Source organism: Misgurnus anguillicaudatus, chromosome 6 (genome assembly GCF_027580225.2).
Source record: "Misgurnus anguillicaudatus chromosome 6, ASM2758022v2, whole genome shotgun sequence".
NCBI classification, from domain to species: domain Eukaryota; kingdom Metazoa; phylum Chordata; class Actinopteri; order Cypriniformes; family Cobitidae; genus Misgurnus; species Misgurnus anguillicaudatus.
Window position 1 is genome coordinate 2,297,293 of NC_073342.2, and position 16,222 is coordinate 2,313,514.

Consider the following 16,222-nt stretch of genomic DNA (forward strand, 5'->3'; position numbering starts at 1 on the left):
ATAGCCTCTGTTTAGTGAGCGGCATACCTAAAGAGTGTTGCGCGAAGCTTACAAACAGCTGATCTGACTTGCGGTATGAGGCAGAACGGTCCGTGTATATTCTTAGCGCTCTGACGGGGCAAAGCGTGTTCGGGGTTTGTTCGCCGTCCACCGGTGGGAGGGCGAGAAGTGAAACCACCTGAACTCTATATGGCGTGGTCAAAACTTTAGGAATCTATCCCGCTCTCGGTCTAAGAATCATTTTGCTATCGTTAGGACCGAATTCCAGACACGACGGGTCAATTGAAAACGCGTGTAAATCGCCCACTCGTTTAACCGATGCCAACGCCAGGAGGAGAGCGGTTTTAAACGAGAGAGCGCGCAGGTCAGCCTGCTCGAGGGGCTCGAAAGGGGGACCACGCAGCGCTTTCAGAACCGTGGACAGATTCCAAGACGGGACCGTGTTAGGTCGCGGTGGGTTTAGCCTGCGAGCGCCTCTGAGAAATTTAATGACAAGGTCATGTTTTCCCACGGTGTGACCGGCGATAAGGGCGTGATTCGCCATTATTGCCGCCACATATGCTTTAAGAGTCGAGGGCGCGCAACCGTTGTCCAGCATTTCCTGTAGAAAGGAGAGAATATGCTCCACTTCACAGGTGTTTGGGTTTAAGTTTTTCGTCGTGCACCAATCAGAAAAAATAGACCACTTTGAGCGTAAAGGCGCCTGGTAGATGGGGCCCTAGCTTCTGATAGAGTATTTAACACTCGTCCTGAAAGGCGTGACGGTTGCCGTTCAGAAACCAAGCGTGTAGATTCCATAGCTCCGGCTGTGTCGTTTGAGAGGGAGATGTGAACCCGCTTTGAACGATGCTGCCTCGCGTCTGACCGTGAGCGCGTGTTCCTGTGTATGCCATGCCCGCATCTTTAACGAGTCGAGCGTCATGCTTAAGAACGCGATTCGCTGGGTGGGGGTAAGCAAACTCTTCTGGAGGTTGATTTTGAACCCTAAATTCTCCAAATGCTGGAGTACAACGGTCTTGTGCGCAATAATTTCTCTCTCTGACTGGGCTAGAATAAGCCAATCGTCGAGGTAATTCAATATGCGGATGCCGCTCTGTCTGAGAGGGCCGAGAGCCGCATTCGCACATTTGGTAAATGTGCGTGGTGCCAGAGATAATCTGAAAGGCAGAACTTTGTACTGGTATGCTGTCCCGTAGAACGCGAATTGAGTTTACAGAATAAAACCTGCTCTTGACAAGGTTAGGTTCACAGAGTAAGTTACCCTGGAAACAAACACTGAGTATAGAGGGTATGCACATGACGTCACCGTCGGCAAGAGGGACTGCGGTTACGCCCACTGAGTGGCAAAAGACAGAGCGGCAGCATTTAAGTACAGCGTGACATCGGCGAATATACGGTGAAAACGCGTTGTGCGATAGACTGTACTAACAGATTAACAAGATTTCTGAGCTATCGTTTTACAGACTGACAAAAAACCCTGAAAGCAGAAGTAAATAGATCATTCATGCCAATGTCCACTGACCACAGGTGGGTTGATAAGTTGCTAGGGTCACTATCAAGCAGAGGTTTTACTTTCTACTTAAAAGTATTTTTCAAGTATTTGTATTTTATCCGTGTTTTTCTTTACATTCCAAAGCATATTATCATAATTTTTATTCTATTACATTTCATAAATACACGTGTTTGTTTTACATTTAATATTTAAGTACATTAACGTACTTTTACATTTAGTAAATGTACACAATTTGAATGTAATTAGGTATTAAATAAATTTTAATATGCACTATTAAAGAATACACAGTATGATTCTATGCTGTTGTGAAGTAAAATATTTCCCAATACAAACCCTAATAAAGCAAAGATGCTTGGAAAATGTAACTAATGGAACTAAGTATTGTCCACCTCTGCTATCAAGTACAATTACATTTAAATTAAGCTGATAATAGTCAGTTTTACTGGCCCCTATGAAAACCAGCCATTTTGTTGCACACTTGGCCACTCAACGGGCGAGCTCTCACGTGGTCACGTGGAAAAGTGACGTCAATGCATACCCTCTATACTGAGTTACCTCTCCTTCTGAAACAGGGTTGACTTACCCTGCTGTCTCAGGTTTAACATACCTCCCATTCTGAAACAGAAACCCAGAGTTTTCCTTATTTCATGGTTAACATACTCAGAGATTTCACTTAACCTTCTTTCTGAAACGGGCCCCAGGAAGTCAGTCACCATAAGGTATATTAGTGTGGAGCCCACCATGGGATTAAATGCCCCCCCCCCCAAGTTATGCCATCCTGGCGCCAGGCCTGTGTGCACCTAATCGACCATTTGCGTGTTTGCATACAGAGATGGCGTTTTTTGTGGGCGGAGCACAAATGGTGGCAGAAAGTGGTTTTAGTATAACCCATTCAAATCTTTAATCATTCTAAATAAATTATAAACGTAACGTGATGAAAACACTATAAGAAACACATAGAGGGAACAGACTTCAACAGATTACCGGACATCTTCTCTAATTATTTTCTGTTCTTATTATTTAAAGATTTTTTAATATTTTATTTATTTACATTTTCAATTTTAACAAAAAACAAACAAACAAAACAAAACAGGGCTCAGATGCAGCAATTGCCAGTTATTACAGTCACATTTGGTACAGCAGTAGAAGGAAAAGTTATTGATAGAAGAACACAATTAGTTGCTACAGTTTTGTTTTTTCAAAATGAGTTAGAAATGGATCCCAAGAACGTGAAAACATGTCCATTTGAGTAATGCGAAGTCTTTCCATTTGGATTATGGATAGCATATCAACTATCCATACCTTAAAGAAGGGAGGAGAGGGGGACTTCCATTCCTTCAATATCAGTCTCTTCACTGTCAAAAATAAAGGTACGAAGCTGTCACTGGGGCAGTACCCTTTAAAAAAGGTCCTAATATGTACCATTTAGGTACAAATATGTACCTTTAAAGGTACATTTTGTCAGTTCAAAGTACTAATATGCACTCTTTGGGTACAAAGATGTACCTTTTTGAAAGGGTACTGTCCCAGTGACAACTTTCGTACCTTTATTTCTGAGAGTGTTGCAACTAGCAATCCTAGTTCCAATGGTTGCCGCATTGTAGTTGGAATTGCCCTTGTTGACTGTGAACAGCCGAAAATAGCAAGTCCGGGTTCAGGCTGAAGGGGCCTCTGATATGCTTTAGAATACCAGTCAAATATTTTAAACCAAAAGTTTGTCAGTGAAGAGCAAAACCAAAAAGCATGGGAAAGTGTTCCCTCTGACATATTACATCTGTCACACACTGGGGAAACTGATGGAAATATTCTATGTAGTCTGACTTTGGAATAGTGCAAACGATGGACAATCTTAAATTGAATTAGTTGGTGTCTGCTGTTTATAGAGCAGGAATGGATATTAGACAAGCAGGTGTCCCACATAGATTCAGGTAATTCCATACCTAGCTCTTCTTTCCAAGTGTCCCTAGTTCTCACAGTTATACAGTCATCAAATAGACAAACAATTTTCGATATGAGATGCTTGGAGAAAGGAGGGCTCTTACAAATATCATAAATGTCATGCTCCAGGGGTAGATTTTGAAAATCTGCAATTTCTGATTGAGTGTAATGCCTAACCTGTAAATACCGAAAGAAATGAGAATTAGAAAGATTATATTTTTCTTTCAGTTGATCGAATGATGCAAATTTGCTGTCAATGTACAGGTTATTAAGTGAGGTCAAGCCCTTTAATTATTTAAAGATTTTCAGATGATTTCATTACTACAGTCGGTCCGCTTAAGGGCTTATTACAACCGTAAACACTTACAATTATCTTCAAATAGTGTCTTCAATGATGGTATTCTATAAAAATGAAGGCCATCTTTTTTTGGTATTCCCATTTTAACATTTAACAGCACAAGACATTTTCTACTGAGTTATCTTGCTCGTTTCACTTGTGTGTAAAACTGTTTTTCTGACACCACATTGCGTAACTGTGACGTCTACTCACAAAAGGTCTATATGTGTTTGTCTGTACATTTGAGTAATTTCAATTGATTTTCCCTTTCTAAGGTGATCAGCACTGCAGAAAGAATGAGCAATCTGGCCCTTTGTACCTTGACAGGTGAAATGCATATCTCCAGAACTACACTAGAGCATCTACAAGTGCAATTCAGACAAATCCTCAAATCAGCAATGGATCTCTCAGCTGAAATGGTTAATATCTCTCATGGAATGCATAAACACAAGTCACTTAGATGTTAGGCCCTTTTAACAAATACAATACTTTTAACAGCAGGTCATTGCTGGAACGAGAAGGAACGACAAGTAACACGTTACAATAAGGATAGATTTGTTAACATTAGTTAATGCAATTAGCTAGCATGAACCGTCAATGGGCAGTATAGTTTTCCAGGACTTCTTCATATTTAATAATTGATAGTTAAGAAGTAAAAGTGACATGATTGACAATTATGGTATCCTCGAAATGTGACCTCTGCATTTAACCCATCCCAGTGAGTAGTGAACACATGCACTGCAAGTCGTGAACACACACACACACACACACACAAACACCTGGAGCAATGGGCAGCTATCACTATGTTACAACATTTTACGTGATGCTTGTATGAACAAAGCCATAAGAATAGAGGTTAGGACACACTGGACAGAAGACTGCTTTGAGTCACTAAAAATAATATGACATAGTGTTTCTCTTTTTCCAGGACCCAAAAACAAATGTCGATGTGGCTGCTTTCTTTGCTTTTTTGGAGAATCTCAATGAAGATACTATTCACAACGTACAGTTTGTTGAGATCTGGCTGTATTTGAAGTTTCTGCCGGTTCTGCCATATATAAACGAGGAGTATCTGATACAACTGAGCCAGAAAAACTTCACATGTGAAACCTTCCAGATGATGTATGTGGAATTTTCATGTAAACTATCTATCAGATAAGGCATATAAATGAGGGTTGTCAATAGATGACATTTTGGTAGTAAACGATTAAATTAGTGAATTTTCTAAACGATTATATGCATTTTGGGTTGACATATTCATCATAGTACAGTAACGTTTTATTTGTTTATTGGTGTCAGAGTGATAGAAATGATAAAACTTGTCAGTGCTGTTTTGGTGTTATATCAGCACAGAACGATAATGTTCAGTCAAGTTTGAGCATTTGGTTGCATGTTATTTTCAAATGTGAAGATCATATAAAAATCATTTAATCAGTTTAGAAACTGAGATAAAAAAATATTCAACCAGGGTGACATTAAAATGTAACTAGTCCTGAGGAGGCATTAACATATAAATTAGGGCAGAGTGGGACACAAACTAACGCAGGGTTACTTGTAACACAGCTCATTAATGCAAAAAGTTTCAGTCGTTCATGCACTCGAAACCAGAGTATGTGAGCGGTGCGGAGTGGGAGCGGAGCAAGGAGTGGAGTGGGATGATTTTGCCAGGAGCGAGGAGCGTATTTTTTGAATGTCGGAGCGTCTTGATTTTCTCTCGCTCAGTCACGAGCAAGAACCAAAAACACTGTGAGACAAGGGAGGGACACTAAAAATGTTTCTAAACATATATTTTGGCCCCAATTGCATTTGTTTTGTATTGTTTAACTTCACAAAATTAATATAATATCATGTTATTTATTATGTTTTTAATTATATTTTACTGACCCCCCTCACGATTTCCGCCTTTGCATTATATGATGGACGAATTCACAAGTTATTAATAAGCACAGTTAAAGAAAGACAGAAATAAAGAGTTTCTGAAATACTACAGTGCAATGGGGGCAAAATACAAATGTATTTTAAAAGGTAATGATGGCAAAGAAGAACGCGAGTGCGGGGAGGTGGTTACAACATCAAAAGTGTAATCTTAAAAGGCACGTGTCAAGAAAACACAAGTTTTCTGCTTACACTTGGAAAGAAAATCTAAAGGTCGGTATTAATTGTTGCGATGAGAAACACACAGAGAGATCCCAGAGCAGATTAACAGAAATATTTATTTCAATAATAATAATAATAATGTCAGTAGCACGTCTGGGCGCAAAGGCCACTCCGAGGCAGACGGCAAAAACAGAGACCACACACACTGGGCTTGAGAGAAAGACCACACACGTCCGGGCTACTGCCACACTCAGGCGAACGGTGGGAGAGAGGAAAGAGAACACACGACACAGCGAGAGAGATCCACAGCTCACTAGGGCACAACGCCAGCTCGGCAGGCGAGCGAGATGATCCTGAGGTGGGCAGAGAGAAAGAGAGCGTTAGTGGTGCTGAGAGCTGACAGGAGAAGCTGGACAGCTCCAGAGGCGCGGGACTGCCCTGCTGGACAGCGGCAAAGCCGCGGCGAGAATCCTCTGCTCGCAGATGGAGAAAGCAGTCTTTAATGCAGCGAGAGAGAGCGCGGAGAACAGCAGATGATCTCGGTGACTGGTTTCCAAAATCTACGGGTAGCAGAGAGCACAGACTTACAGGGGAAAAATAAAAACTGACAAGAATAACTGGCAAAAACTCGACAGGACAAGACAAGAATCTAGCAGCGCTAGAAACCGGCGAGAACATACAAAGACAAACTTGCAACGACACACTAAACACACAGGGATTAAATACTTAATGGCCATCAAATGAACTGCAGCTGTGAGTGACGCAGGTGAAAACGATCACAATGATTACACCCGTGAGTGAGACGAGCACGTGTGAAGCTGTCAAAACAAAACACAGAGAAACCAAAATACAGCAATCAATAAAACCAGAGTCATGACATTAATACAGCTTTAACAACCTAAACCACCAACACAGAATAAAAGAAAAAGCCATTTAAATTTGTAAATAATTTCCGGCATTTACCTTGCTACAGCGCGGTCCGTGACACGCTTATGCCATATGCTTTATTAGAGTTGGACAATTAATTGCGCATTCTGCTACAGAACTGCAGTGGACTCTGATATTTTAACGAGCCAACGAGGTTGGTGATGTTTCAAAAGAGAATTAAAATTTACAATGAAGCGAACGCGGAGCGAGGCATTAATAAGGAGGGCGTGGGGAGGGAGCGAGGAGCGGAATATTGTACACCCAGAGCGGAGCTTGAACGGAGTTATTATGAAATGCTTTGAGCGCGGAGCGCAAATTCTTTCCACTCCGCTCACATACTCTGCTCGAAACAGGGTGAACGGCACTTTCACATTCGCTTTGCAGCCCTCTATCGGCCAAAACCGCACTAAAGAAGTTTCCAACCGTCGGGTTGCGATCCTGTAGTTCGAGTGAAAGCTACAAAAACTTGCTTTATGGCAGACATACAATCCAACAGAGCCAGCTTTGCTGCAGTAGGCTAAATTATTTACGACAGTGGTAATGGACAATTCCACTTCCAACCTGTAGGGGGAGCAAAAACTCTTTAGTGTTGTTTTAACATAGTTACATAAGGCCAAGCAATCTGTGCTTTTGGTCTCACTGTCAGAACACAATCTCCCGTGAATTTGTGAAACGTTTTGATGTGTTTTCCTTAATATACTGGATGAAGAGACATGAAATAAATTTCTTCATGTGTTTTTTTTCTGATTTGGGTGTGTAAGTCACAAAGCCCAACCTTATGTGGTGGTTTTCCAGAAAGGGTTTAGATTAATCCAGGACTGAAAAAGAAAAGTAGATTTTACAAACATACCTTACAAAAAATACTGGTGTGCATCTTGAGACAAAACAATGGCATTAATACAGGTGCAGGTCATATAATTAGAATGCATTCAAAAAGTTGATTTATTTCACTAATTCCATTCAAAAATGAAACTTGTATATTATATTCATTCATTACACACAGACTGAAATATTTCAAATGTTTATTTTATTTTTATGATTATAACTGACTACTAAGGAAAATCCCAAATTCAGTGTCTCTGAAAATTAGGATATTGTGAAATGGTTCAATAATGAAAACACCTACTGCCACACTCTAATAAGCTAATTAACTCAAAACACCTGCAAAGACCTTTAAATGGTCTCTCATTCTAGTTCTGTAGGTTACACAATCATGGGGATGACTGCTGACTTGATAGTTGTCTAAAAGACGACCATTGACACCTTGCTCCTTGATTGTATAGAATCCATCCTTTAACCATGGGGTTCCCTAAGGGGCAACCCGTTTTGCATAATCAAGGTCACAAGCGAATGCTTTGTGCCTTAGTATTATGGCAGAAACCACGGTTCCTTTCTCAAAAAGGCCAGTGTTGGCTTTTTCACATGTTCAGGGTTACGAGCACATGTCTTTGTGCCCTAAGAATATGGAAAAAATGTTGGGTATTTGTTTACAGGCCCGAAGTTAGGAGCGGTCTGTCGCCGCATAACGTTAATGACAGAAGCATCTCTTTCTAGCTGGGATCAGTTAAGGAAAGCCAGAAGGACCAAAAAATGTCCCATCAACTAAATGCAAGGAAAAGTATACTTCTCCGGCACAGAGGACTTATTTTCTGGGCGTGGTATGGTTTTTAACGACTGCAGGCACGGTTGTCTCCTGCTCGTATAGAATCCATCTTTTAACCATGGGGTTGCCTGAGGGGCAACCTGTTTCTCATGATCAAGGTCACACGCAAATACTTTGTGCCTTAGTATTATGGAAGAAACCATGGTTCCTTTCCCATGAAGGCCAAAACTCAGGGTCGTCACATCAGGCTTACGATAGATGCATCCTTCTAAGCCCGGGAAGTGGCTATGGAAGACCATAAGGTCAAAACCTATGTAAGTCTACATGGAGCAGACGTTCTGCTGAGGCAGGCGTTGAGCTTGGGGAATGAAGACTCCACCCACACGTGGGGGAGCAAATCAGGTTCGGCCAAGCGAAAGCTGACCTGTTTGTAATTCAGGAGAATTCACATTGTACTCTTTGGTTTTCTCTCTTTCACCCAGTCCCACTTGGACTGGTTGCCATGACACAGGAAGGGTCTGAGGGCCTCCAGTGTGTTTTTCCCCAATTGCTCAGCTCCTGGGAGTTCTGGAGAGGGTCCACAGGCACAGCTGTTGCTCATAGCCCTGTGTTGGCCGACCCGATTGTGGTTTTCGAACCTGGTCTCCCTCCTAGACGGCTCCCCATTTCAGGGGCTGATCTGGAGGGATCGATAGTCTCAGGCAAGGGGCACTGTGTTTTACCCCTGCCTAGAGTTTTTGGGTCTCGCCTCTAAGTTGTACAGACTCATATAAACGGGTCTCTTAACTGAGGTTGTGCAGACTATTTTACTTCCAGTGCTTCCTCCACCAGGAAATTATACGCATTTAAAGAAAGACATTCTTTACATGGTGCCAAGAGCACTTATATGACCCAGTTAACTGCCCCTTGGTACAGTTCTGGAGTTTCTATAGGAGCAGTTTGCAGCAGGGCTGTCACCTTTGACCATTAAGGCTTATGTGGCAGTTATATCTGTCTTTCATACCTTAGTGGTCGGTCCCTCATTAAGTAGAGACCATCTATTCATGCATTTCCTGTGTGGCACTCGGAGGCTAAAGCCTGCAAGTCATTTTAGGATCCCTGTGTGGGATCTGTGTGTGGTCCTGGAGGACTTATCAGGGGCACCATTTGAGCCATTGATACCATTTCAGAAAGTTTCTTACTCTGGAAACTATATTTCTCCTAGCTTTTACCTCCCTTTAGAGGGTAGGAGTTTTATTGGCTCTCTCTGTTTCACTCACCTGCCTCGAGTTCGCTCCAGGCATGGTGAAGGTTACGTGTCTAAGGTTTGGAATAATATTTCACGCCCCATAATATTGCAGGCTTTCAAGCCTTCACCTTTCAAGGATTTAGCCAGCGGGCACTTAATTTGCTATGCTTAGTGCATGCATGTATGTGCATAGTCCTGCCAGGTTCTGGAGAACAGAGCAGTTATTTAAATGCTTCGGTTTGGCCCAGACTGGGTTCCCGGCCACCAAGCAGCCTTTAAGAAGATGGATAGCCGAGGCTATCCCATGTGCTTATAAAGCCTCCTGACGGCCCTTTCCTTTAACCATCAGAGTGCATTCAACTCGAGGTATGGCAGCATATAAGACCCTGTGGGCACGGGCCTCGATCCAGATATCTGTGATGCGGCAGGCAAGTCCTCACCGCTCACTTTTGTACACTTTTGAGTTGGATCTTAACTCTATTCCTGGTAATCGTGTGCTTTGGTCTCAGTTGTGCTTTCTACACACAGACAGGCACTTGTAGTCTGGTGGATTGGGTATAACGTTCCCCATAGCGTCAGCTGGGACGCAGCGTCAAAGACGTATGTAACCCTTGTTCCCTGAGAAGGGAACAAGACGCTGCGTCTTCCTGGCCATACTTCCGGCGTGCCTGAATACCCGCTTCGGCTTATGGCAGATAAAGTGGGCATTCCTTTCTGCCGTATTTATGCTCTCTGGCTTCTGTCTATGACGTCACACCAAACCATTGGTCGAATTTGATATGCATACTCAGACGCTGTCACCCTGTAGGCGTTCCCCATAGCGTCAGCTCTGACATTAAGTCATTAAGTTTTGCAGTCCTGCAGCAGGAGTAAATTCTTAATTCAGTTGTTGGTTTACCAATTTTGTGAAAGCTAATACAAATATTATTTTTTGAACTAATAGTGTCAGAGATCTTAGCGAAGAGGAAACACTGATTACAGACAACCAACAGAAAGTGATCTTCACTCATCTAATTTACCCTTACCTGTCCAGAGCAGATACCACAGGTACTCAGACACATTAACAGCCACATGAATTGAGGGTCATTTTTTATTATGGAAAATTGAATGTCATGGATGACATTTTATTTCAGATCCTGGGTGTTTTTCAAACAACACAGAAAACAGTGAATGGCTACAAAAGAACTTAGGGATGTTTTTTAGATATGCTTCGCTCAGAAACCTGCAAATGCTCAACAGCTATTTTACTGAGGTAAATAATATAAACAATATGATTGTTTCACTGAGATGAAATTATATATAAAAAATTGATGCCTGCAGTTAACTTTTACTCTCTGCAGTTTAATTCATTTAGATTGCTGACACCATCTCAAGTAGCTGAGTTGACTCAGACGTCGGGAGCACTGAAAAACATAAATATGATTAACTTGATTTTTGACCATCTAGAGGAGGGTGATGCTTTCCAGAATGTTGATGAGTTTTTCTGGACACTAACTCAAACTGGCGTAAGTCCATTACACCAAAGTCCTATTCAGACAATTAAAAACTTAACTAAGAACTTACTAGATTCCATTTTATCAGTTGTCCATGATTTAGTTTGGGGTCAAGCACAGAATTGACATTAACCAAATCTATGTTTTGTTTCATTTTTGTAATGTTTTAGGTATCTTTAAGTTTATTTTCCTGCTCTCTATTTCATTTACTTTTAAGTTCATTTGGGATAGCACAATAACCAGTGTGATGATTGGTTAGCAGGTTAAACACTGTGGATAGAGTTATAGGCCTTATCTTCTATTAATCAGGCCTGTTCGACTGGAAAATATATTGTCTATTTCCAGTTTCATGGAAGGTGTGCCCCCTGTCCTTAACCCTTGTGTGTTGTTGGGATGTTTACATACACGATGGGGTCTTAATTTAGCCACAACTTTCTCTTTATTTCAGCAAATGGAATGATTTTTGGTGACAAATCTTATTTTGACACATATTTTGAGAAAATGCTTTTAAATAAAAAAAACCCCTCAACAATACACCGTGGGCAAATTTACAGCCCTTCCGTGTTGTTATGTCTATGGAATGTCCCCACAAAACATGGAAACCAGTGTGTGTGCACATGTGTGTGTTCAGTCTTTCCAGCAGGACTTGCAGCGTATCACTTGGTGCTCTGTGCAAGTGTGTCCACCACATCAGATGCAAGTGCTGAGTTTTTTGTTCTGTGCAACACTTGCATGTTCCCCTCTTCACTTCTGAGCTGCTGATGTATGCTGGTGTCTGTGAATTTGTGTCTGGAGGCACAGCTGCAGGAGACTGAGGGTGCACCCACATTATCCAAACCAAACCACGCCCCAGCGCGATTGTCACACATCCCTACACCCCCACATGCACGCGCTCACACTGTACTTTTATCGATCCGAGCCCGGGTGCGCTTTCGTCATTAAGTTGTGATTGTTTTGAAAAAAAAAACAGGAAGTAAACCGCTCTCTTAACACTGGAACACATCTTAATATTAAGTCTGTGTTTTTTATTTGGAGTCGTTTGGTGCGCGATTACAGACAGCCCTCTCACATGTCATCATAATGCTTAGTTGATCTCGCACGTGTGCATCTCCGACATTCATGTAACCCTGCCGCGCACATCAGAAGGTTTTTAAGAAGGCATATGAAGGTGAGTGGTCGTGCAATTGACGTCTTCACCTTTTTGAATCAGGCTCAGGCGCGATTGCGCTCACAACATAGCCTTCCGCTCCTGAGCCCAAATAAACCACACTCTAGCCCACCTCTGCAACCTGGCCGGGCACGGTACAGAGCGATCAAACTAGTTAAACGAACCAGGCTTTGGGGGTCAAACGCGCCGAGCGCAGTTTGGTTTGGATAGTGTGAGTACACCCTGAATCTCTATTACCAGTGCAGCAGCAACTGGTGTTCGAAGAAGGTGCTCTCTCCTTAATACTAACCCTAATCCTAACCCTACACACACACACACACACACACACACACACACATAATAATAATATGCTGTTATACTCCATATAACTCAATGTACAAAACAGAAATTAAGCTTTGTTTTTTGCACAGGTCTACAAAGGGTTAATGGTGACACATGGCGATTAACAGTAAAAATGACAAATTTTACTTCTTTGCAAAAGGAAAAACCACCAACAATCAAGAATGATTATATGATGTCATGGCTTTGCACTCAAATAAATAATGGTGTTATAATGTCGATATTATTATATGTCAGTATAATGTTGTTAAAAGTCAATGGGGCAAATATAGAAAATAAGGGAGAGAAAAAATAAAAAAAGTAAAAGGTAAAAATGCATCAAAGCCAAAGTTTATAATAATCTTTGACATGCACAAGATGGTGAAAAAGGTAAAAAAAAAAGGTAAAAAATACAGTCCACAATCACTTTTTATATTGAAAATCATTTTGTTTATTTTCCCACAAATGTGTGACATAAATTATGAACTTGCCAATTAAAGATTAAAAATCATGGACATTTTGTGAAAATTTGGTCGTTTTGATCAGAACTGAGGTTGATTAACAGATTTATGCAAAAAAATATTCATCTGATATATTTTACAGCAGTTTAATTTAGTGGATGTTTTCATCAACGAACAACACGAAAGGGTAGTGAATTTGAACAATGCACAAGGGTTAATCACTATAGAACAGTAGCGCTGATTTCTCACATTATGAAGACCACAGAGATGTTGCTACCTGCATAATTTTAGATGACTCTGCTGTGCTTGAATGTTTTGAGGGTTGACAAGAGATCGAAAATATAAACCCTTTTCAGAAGCTTTGTGGACTGGTGTGGAGCGTAAAAGCTACAAATTGCAATGTAACCAAATATAACCAAAACTAAAGAATTGACTTTAGAAAGAACCAACCAAATCTTTTTAAATTCATGGTAAATCTGCAAGTTCATAACTAAGGTAAAACAAATGCTATTTGCTATTTGTTTCCTCAAGGCTTTGGAAATCCATCCGGTGGTGAGGGACATCATGATGAATCGGACCTTTGCCATCATCAGTCTCCATTTTACACAGTTCTTGAGGGAAGACTGGGTTTCCTGGTTCACGGTGAAACTGATTCCTCTCCTGCCCAGCATAACTGCAGAGATGCTCCAGACAGCAACATTAGATGGCAACTGCATCACATTCCACACAATGTACTTTAATGCACTTACAGTGCCATTGTCAATAAAACATGATGCCTGGTCTCAAGCTGTTTTAGTCAGTCACTTAAGCAGGCAAAATAGGCATCTATCTTACCTTTTATTTTACATTTCCAATATAGCGTTGAGGGTATTAGCAGTGTCTTTGACCAGATGTCATGGGAGAGACAGCAGGAGCTCACATTTGTTCTGGTGGATCATCTGAAACACACCGGCGGATCAGGTAACTCTAGTTGATTTTACTTTTTTCTGGTCTCCAATTATGTTTGTTTGAATTGCTTCTTGTGCCTTAAAGACATTACTGTGCATTACCTGTCATGATTGCTGTTTCTCTGTTAATGAGTCTTTCCTGTGTGGCATTGTTGCAGGCTCAACCTGTGGATCAGACACCAGCAGTCTCAAAGCCTGGCTTGATGTGAACTTTGGTAAATTCTCAGTCTACGTGGCATTCCAAGATCTGCTACTGCTCAATGCAAACTTTTTCAGTGTAAGGCCTTAATTTGCTGTACAATTTGTTCTATGACTGTATCCTGGTGTCCATGCTCAGTCTGCAAACTTTTGTTTGTTTTTACAATTAGTTTGAGGCACTGGACACTCTGAGTGCTTCCCAAGTTGTTAAGCTGACGGTGGACTCTGGAGCACTGAACAATCCAGACATGATCACCATGGTATTTGACCATCTAGAAAATGGCGATGCGTTTCAGAACATGAATGATTTCCTGGAAGGTCTCACACAGAATTCGCAGGTATGTTCTTTCTTTGATCTTGGGAAAGCATGTCATTGTAATAGAAGAGCATGCAAACATGTACAAGTCTGCATCCGTTTGATCGATCCAAATGGTGCGGCAGAAAATTCAGAAGGGCTGAAGGAATTTGTAAAGGGTCTGTTGATGTTCTTTTGTGTTTGGTCATTTCCTCAAGGCTTTGGAAATCCATCCAGTGGTGAGGGACATCATGATGAATCGGACCTTTGCCATCATCAGTCTCCATTTTACAGAGTTCTTGAAAGGAGACTGGGTTTCCTGGTTCACCGTGAAAATGATTCCTCTCTTGCCCAGCATAACTGCAGAGATGCTCCAGACAGCTACAACCTACAGTGACTGCATCGCATTCCACGCAATGTACGTAGTATGCTCAAATTGTTGGCCATGTACTTTAATGCACTCATTGTCCCGTTAGGTGCCCTGTCTCAAGATGTTTTAGTCAGTCACTTAAAGCAGGCAAAATAGGCATTTATCTTACCTTTTTAATTTACATTTCCAATGTAGCGTTGAGGGTCTTAGCAGCGTCTTTGACCAGATGTCACTGGAGAGACAGCAGGAACTCACAATTGTTCTGGTGGATCATCTGAAACACACCGGTGGATCGGGTAAGTCTAGTTGATTGAATTTTTTCCCGGCCTCGATTTATGTTTGTATGAATTGCTTCTTGTGCCTTAAAGGCATTACTGTGCTTTGCCTGACATGATTGCTGTTTCCCTCTCAATGAGTCTCACCTGCGTGGCATTGTTGCAGGCTCAACCTGTGGGTTAGACACCAGCAGTCTCAGAGCCTGGCTTGATGTGAACTTTGGTAAATTCTCAGTCTACGTGGCATTCCAAGATCTGCTACTGCTCAATGCGAACTTTTCCAATGTAAGTCCTTTGATGTGCTGCACAATTTATTCTGTGAATGTATCCTGGGGTCCATGGTCAGTCTGAAACCTTTCGTTTGTTTTTTCCCTCATCAGTTTGAGGCACTGGACCTTCTGAGCGCTTCTCAAGTTGCTCAACTTACAGTGAACTCTGGAGCACTGAACAACCCAGACATGATCACCATGGTATTTGACCGTCTAGAAAATGTTGATGCGTTTCAGAACGTGAATGATTTCCTGGCAGGACTCACCCAGAATTCACAGGTATGTTCAATCTTTGATCTTGGTTAAGCATGAAATTGTAATAGAACAGCATCCATGCAAGTATGCACAAGTCTGCATTTGTTTGATCGATACAAATGACGCAGCAGAAAATTCAGGAGGGCTGGAGGAATTTGTACCGGGTCTGTTGATGTTCTTTTGTGTTTGGTCAATTTCTCAAGGCTTTGGAAATCCATCCAGTGGTGAGGGATATCATGATGAATCGGACCTTTACCATCATCAGTCTCCATTTTACACAGTTCTTGAGAGTAGACTGGGTTTCCTGGTTCACTGTAAAACTGATTCCTCTCCTGCCCAGCATAACTGCAGAGATGCTCAAGACAGCAACATCAGACGGTGACTGCATTGCATTCCACACAATGTAGGTAGTAGGCTAACATTGCTGGCCATGTACTTTAATGCACTTATTTTGCCATTGTCAATAAAATCGTGGTGCCCTGTCTCAAGATGTTTTGTTGAGTCATTTAAAGCAGGCAAAATAGGCATCT

General features: G+C 41.6%; 1 protein-coding gene across 1 annotated transcript in view; it reads left to right on the plus strand.

The window, feature by feature from the left end:
* LOC129433574 (uncharacterized) overlaps window positions 1-16,222 on the plus strand; it is a 34,079-nt gene that overhangs the window by 15,224 nt on the left and 2,633 nt on the right. Inside the window, exons 7-20 of the mRNA XM_073869104.1 lie at window positions 4,064-4,207; window positions 4,717-4,910; window positions 10,587-10,690; window positions 10,777-10,895; window positions 10,984-11,148; window positions 13,615-13,814; window positions 13,943-14,043; window positions 14,189-14,307; window positions 14,399-14,566; window positions 14,742-14,941; window positions 15,089-15,189; window positions 15,335-15,453; window positions 15,549-15,716; window positions 15,896-16,095. Coding sequence (XP_073725205.1) covers window positions 4,064-4,207; window positions 4,717-4,910; window positions 10,587-10,690; window positions 10,777-10,895; window positions 10,984-11,148; window positions 13,615-13,814; window positions 13,943-14,043; window positions 14,189-14,307; window positions 14,399-14,566; window positions 14,742-14,941; window positions 15,089-15,189; window positions 15,335-15,453; window positions 15,549-15,716; window positions 15,896-16,095 — 2,102 coding nt within the window. The remainder of the gene's footprint in view (window positions 1-4,063; window positions 4,208-4,716; window positions 4,911-10,586; window positions 10,691-10,776; window positions 10,896-10,983; window positions 11,149-13,614; window positions 13,815-13,942; window positions 14,044-14,188; window positions 14,308-14,398; window positions 14,567-14,741; window positions 14,942-15,088; window positions 15,190-15,334; window positions 15,454-15,548; window positions 15,717-15,895; window positions 16,096-16,222) is intronic.